The sequence below is a fragment of the Sinocyclocheilus grahami genome, unplaced genomic scaffold (assembly GCF_001515645.1).
Source record: "Sinocyclocheilus grahami isolate Dianchi unplaced genomic scaffold, SAMN03320097.WGS_v1.1 scaffold1599.1, whole genome shotgun sequence".
Taxonomy (NCBI): Eukaryota; Metazoa; Chordata; class Actinopteri; order Cypriniformes; family Cyprinidae; genus Sinocyclocheilus; species Sinocyclocheilus grahami.
This window is the reverse complement of record NW_015506778.1, coordinates 31,995-38,472: the sequence shown is the minus strand read 5'-3', so window position 1 is coordinate 38,472 and position 6,478 is coordinate 31,995. Positions and strand designations below refer to the sequence as shown.

At 35.3% G+C, this 6,478-nt stretch overlaps 1 protein-coding gene across 1 annotated transcript; it reads right to left on the bottom strand.

Annotated features, from left to right (window-relative positions):
- Nucleotides 1-260: 260 nt before the first annotated feature.
- Nucleotides 261-3,864, bottom strand: LOC107571478 (uncharacterized). Its single transcript, XM_016257799.1, has 2 exons — nt 3,853-3,864; nt 261-860 (listed from the first exon to the last, which is right to left on the bottom strand). Exons 1-2 carry the CDS (start codon nt 3,862-3,864, stop codon nt 261-263), a joined length of 612 nt encoding a protein of 203 aa, XP_016113285.1.
- Nucleotides 3,865-6,478: the final 2,614 nt, after the last annotated feature.

Sequence of the window (6,478 nt, the reverse complement as noted above, 5' to 3'; positions counted from 1 at the left end):
TATGCTGATAAACACACAAAATGATGAAGAAGAATATTCAAAAGTCTTTAATCTAACACACAAAAAATCCATAATCCAACAACCAATTATAATTATGAAATAATAAAAAAGAAACATTATTTGTTATTATGCTTTCATATTATTTAAGTATAATTGTGTTTTATAGCTAAACAAGAACTAATTATGCCTTTAAACATTTCATCCTACCTGGGATTTTATCATAAAACTTTACATATCATTCAAAGATAACACATATGTGACTACATGACTGCACATGACACTTCTGAACCCAGAAAAGATAAACTGGTTTTTGGACCATATTTGAACCCAGTTCCCAGAAATTTTACCTCCACCCCATCCAGACCAACAGATGCGCCCGTGTCAAGTCCAAGTCCCAGTGTCACATCAACTGGACCGGCTATAGCAGATGCACTGGCAATTTCGGCTCGAGCCATTGCTCTGGCTCCAACTGCACTGGCTTCAGCGCTAGCACAGGCATTGGGGCCTTTGGCCTCTGCCTCAAATACACTGAATTCAGCACGAGCTTGCCCAACTCCTGCTTCTGCAAATACTCTAGCCCTGGGAATTCTATGCATTGGTCTGTTTTCAGGTTTTATTATTTCTACTCCACTTCGAGCATAGGTGCCTTCTGCGCTGGCATCTGCTGGTCTTTCCCATGTGTCAACCATGTGTATGATGTTGCTTAGACCAACATTAGCTGATGCAAGTTCCAGCCTTGGCTCTTTTTGAATTTCTGTTTTGGGTTTCCATGTTGTCAGTTTTCGTAATTCCTTTCTTTGAGTGCTCGTATGTATGTCACTTAAAACCTTGAAATCTACTCTGGGTTGTCCTTTACGCAGCTGTTTGGTATACATTTGACCAGGTTCTTTATCTGAAAATCAAACAAATTAGCTTTACTGCAGTGCATAGACAGACATTTAGAAAAAAAAGCTTTATATAAATTGACCTCATTGTAGCTGCCATTTTTCACTGAGAATATCATGAATGTGAAAATATATTTTTACTTAACCTGCAAGCTGTTAGTTCCTTATTTGGTTTGATTTAGACTGTTGTGTACACTGTAAACCCTGATAAATTAACAGAACTAAAAAAAATTAATAAGGCAACACATTGCCTGATTTTTTAAAAAGTTAAACTTAAAAATCATATGTTCCAGAAGTTAAATATTTGGATTACATGCTCCATGTACTTTTTGATTACAGTTTAATTAAAGTTTTTATTAAGTATACTTAATGAATAAGTTATTATGACTCAGTTTTCAATCATGTATTCCATTATTTTGTAAGTTAACAAAACTTTTAAAAGTTAAGTTAAATAAAATAAATTTGTATTAGTATTAAATTTAACTGAAACTTTATTGTATTTACAAATACAATAAAATAATAAAAATTACACACAAACAAGAAATTCATTGACAAGTATGAATTGCACATGGTACATCTGGATAAATTTAATTTAATGGGGGAATAAAAAACCTTTTTAAACAACAGCAGCCCCCACCCCCTACTTACTGTATCACTAACAACAGTCAAGAAAATGTGTTACATTAAGGTAAACCTTTAAAGGAAGTGTGTACAAGGCTATCTGACTAAAACCTGAAAAGGACAAGATGGCAGAAACACACAAAAAAAATTACAAAACAAAACAAAATCATTTCCTCTACAGGTTTACATGCAAGACTGATGTTAGTGATACGGTAATAAAGGATAGAGGATAGGTTAATGTCTTGCGATTCTGACTTTATAACTTTATAAAGTGAGTTTATATCTCTCAATTATGAGAAAAAAATTGCGAAACAAGAACAGAGAGCAAAAACTCCTCATTTGAAATCGACTTCAGGGAAGTACGGTGTCCTGATATTTCATCCTACCTGTCAGATTGTCCACATCAATATTGTATCAATTCTCACGCTGAACAACAACACATAATAACTGTATTTTTATTACTGTAAGGGTAGGTTTAGGGTTGGGGTAGGTGTTAATCAAGCATAATCTGATGGCTAGCATTTTTTGTTGTCGCCGGGGGTGCTAGATCACTGACGGGGGAGCTGGCCAATTAACAGTAAATATAACCAAATCAGGTTATTATTATTTTTATATGAATAATAAAATAAATATAAGGAAAACTCGCCTACTCGATTTTGTAATATTCTCTAATTATGTAGTCCGTATGAAAAGGTGCATTTCTGTTAAAGGCAGGTCCATGTGGAGATGCCGAGTCAGCGTCAGCATTTGGCAACTTCATCTTTGCAGCCGACACTGACTCAGAAAGCACTAGTTTATTAATAAATAAATTAAATTAAATAAATAAATAAATTATTTTTACCCGACACATTCATAATCTTTTTGCCGGTGCTTTGCAATAGTTTTTTGTGCAAATAGGCTATAAAACGCCTGCCTATATATTAAAGGATGGTTTAGTATATTATTATATTAATTTGATATAACGTGTGACTATTTGACTCGAAAAATCTTTAGTCGAAGGCAGGTCTACTTAGCTCAAGGAAGCGCTCCATTTTTACAATAAAATGCTAATGACATCACGAAAAGTGCGACGGCTGCAAATCATGTCATTATTGTATTACACAAGTTATGCATGAGTAAGGAGTCAAATGTTTATTTTTTTTATTATCAGCTTATATAACACAATAGGCTACAGCCTGTATATAACTGATTCCAGGAAAAAAATCTGTGGGGGTGCTTTTGTCTTTCTTGGGGGTGCTGAAGCACCTGCTAGCCCCTCTCTAGCGCCACCCATGGTTGTCGCATTGTGCTACTGTTTCAATGGGAAGGAGCAAAATTTGACAGGGTAACACAAATCATCAGAACAATGGTCCACCTTGGTTGAAATCACTTTTGAATTCACTGCCTGAGCCATGGGTCAGGATTGGAGGGACTGGACAGATTGATTAATGCAAAATCAAAATTAAAGTTCCTAGAGGTTTAATGATTCTATTAAAGTACTATGTAATGTCAATATAGATGTATATTACAGAGAATATTTGCTTGTACCAATAGGCTAATACCTGAGATTAGAATATACATATATATATATATATATATAAAAAATTTGTAAGGAAACTTTTACTTGATATGCACTTAATATTTCAAATGAATACAATCTGTGATAATTCTAGGCTATATAAATTGTGAAAGAAAAAGCAAAACCAACAATAGACAATGCTAAGTCTATTTTTTCAAATAGTAAAAACATTAAATAATAATTTATAACATGTAAAGTGTATAGTGCCTTTATATGATCAGTGTCACTTATTACATACTGTACTGATTCCGCAACTTTATGCAAGCTATAGTGTCTAACATAATTCTGTATTTTTAGCTAAGCAGAATTATGAGAATTTCTATGCTGTAGAGTTTTTGCATTGTCAGTAAATATAGGCCAACTAGTAAACTGCACTTACCAACAGATCCGTGGAGGCTTAATTCTCGGTTTTCAGACATTTCTGTGTCTAAATATCTCCATGGGTCTTTGGTGGAGCCACATCATTTATACACATAAAACATACCAAAGTTAGAAAATAAAACATTTTAGAAGTTACATAACACTAGCAAATAAATCTTAAGTGTAGAATTTTTGCAATGTTAGTAATGCCAACTAAAGGTCTTTACCTTCATGTCCATGTTGGCTTAATTCTCTGTTTTCAGTAAATTCTGAGTCTAAAAATATCCTTAGTGCTTTGGAGGAGCCACATCATTTATACACATAAAACAAGTTAGAAAATGAAACATTTTAGAAGTAAATAAAATACATATATTAACAAACAAAACTAGAGCTTTTTCAATGTTAGGCCAACTATTAAAGTGTCCTTACCTTCATGTCCATGTCGGCTTAATTCTCTGTTTTCAGACATTTCTGGGTGTTGCAAGTCTAAAACTCAGAAGGTCTTTGGTGGAGCTTCAGTCCTTCAAAAGTGCAGCTTCTGTCAAGCAGTTTCAGGGTTGCCAGGTGCCAGAAACATTTATAGCCCAAAAACTGACTCAAAACACGCCCACTAAGGAATGAAAACTAGCTGTCTCTGACATCTGGAATGTTATTAATTTCGTTTTTAATCTAATGATTTGTTTTCTTAGTGTTTCTCTCTCTCTCTTTATTCGTAATGCAATAACGTAACTCATAATACGAACCTCATCTCAGAGAATAAATTAAAAGTTCCATACGATACTCTTTTTGCTGAAAGATATTTTGTGGGCTCCCCAAGTGAAATAAAAATCTGGAAGAAATTGTTAAGGTTGGTCATTCGGTTAACCATCTACATTCTTGCAGAAATATGTGTGTAGTAAGCTCTTCTGAACGTGGTTATTTATTTCCTCGTTACACAATTATGTAAATAAGTTGCTCTCCTGAAAACTGAATGACTGAACAGAAGGATATGAATGATTGAATGTATATGAGGATATGCATATCTGATCTTGACTGACAACATTTGGTGCAGGTAAAAGTTCTCGAGTGTCGGTGAAAACGAGGCATGATATGAGTAAATGACAAAGAAAACAGCATCTCACCATAATATTCAACAAGAAAAATAGATAGAGATGGAGTAAAATCTATTCATTTGAACTTTCAGTTAAATTCGTCTGATCATTATTTCATAGTTTAGCACCCGTTACATCACAATGATCATAATGAGGTCATCTGATGAGTTTCATCCTATAAACTGGGTGTAAAACCTCAAGGTCCTAAACAATTACAGGCATTGTGTGTGTGTTTTTATTTAGGTATAAATTCAGTGCAAATGAATGCTACCCATTACTGTGTTGATGAAGAGTTTTCTGCATATCTTCAGCAGCTAAAGCTCCTTTCAGCTGTTCTGATGTGTTGATATGTTTAGGCATCCTTACCAAACTGTCTTGGATCATCTTTATTGTTTTTTTGCAGGATCATTTGAGGGGATGATGATACGCTAATGGATGTTTCTACACCAACTTCAAATCAGTCCAGGGTCTTCATCATCATAATTCTCATGTAATTATTATCTTTCCATTAAATCTGGAAACAGCATAAAAAGCACAATTAAATGTAATAAACGCAAACCTTTCATTATTTATTTATTTAATTTATTTTTGTATATGGCATTTTATCTAAATCCCACATGAAATGATTCTATGTATATGATTCTATATCTACCTATACATTTTCAATACAAGTAAAACCAAGTGTCTTTAAAGAGGTCATGACCTTTGTGAGTGACACCAGATGCAAGAATCACATCACGTCCAAAGCAAATAGAGCCTGTTATAATCACTGACGCTGTCTACACTGGATACAGTATCCTGGTGCATGTTCAGTTTCTGATGTTCTCCACATGCTTGAGTCAGCTGAAAAATGGAAGAGGGAAAGAATGTTCACTTTGATGTGTCCAGTTTAACCAGCTCATTTGTGTCTCTGTAGAGACTTCAGAAGGATCCCAGCATCAGGAACAAGTGGTTTATTTTAGTTCTATGTTTGTTCGGAGCATTTTGTTTTGTAAAGAGGCACAGGAACCTCAAGGAACATATTCAAATAATAATAATAACAAAATCTATGTCATGATCCCTTTAATTTGTAAATGCTGAAAGTGTAAATCTAGTGTGGTCTGTGATGTAAATCTGCACACTGTCTTCTGGTGGTTAGACTGTAGAACTGCAGCTTCAGATATTACTTCAACTTTTTAATTTTTATTTAAAGGTACACTAAGCGATTTTTGAACAAACGCTTCTGACCACAGTGTCGGACCGAGTCCCAAAACACACTCGCAGCCAATCAGCAGTAAGGGGCGTGTCTAGTAAGCTCAGTGAATGCACAAGACGGATATTAGCAGATTGACTAGAGATAGCGAGAGATGGCAGATAAAAAATTTTTAAAAAAGAGGAACATTTCGGAGGCACAAAACATTAAAAAGAATGGTTACGATCAGTCAAGACCCGTGTAAATATTAGAGCAACTTTCCAGCGGTGGAGTTGAACAAACGCTTCTGACCACAGTGTCGGACCGAGTCCCAAAACACACTCGCAGCCAATCAGCAGTAAGGGGCGTGTCTAGTAAGCTCAGTGAATGCACAGGACGGATATTAGCAGATTGACTAGAGATAGCGAGAGATGGCAGATAAAAAATTTTTAAAAAGAGGAACATTTCGGAGGCACAAAACATTAAAAAGAATGGTTACGATCAGTCAAGACCCGTGTAAATATTAGAGCAACTTTCCAGCGGTGGAGAAACTCAAGGAGCGGAAGGGAATCAGATGCCGAGGTTGCTTTGTTTCTTCGATCGATGAGTTACGTTGATTTAGCTTTTTTCACACAACTTTTCTGTGTTGGCTTTTGCTTGAATATGCTGCGGCCGGCAGGCATGGCAGATTCCGCCATCGTCGCTGCCTGGGTTGTGTACGTACGTGTGGGGCGCTATTAAAAGGCTTAGTGCACCTGTAATTGTATAGCACATTTAAAAACATCTTTGTTGC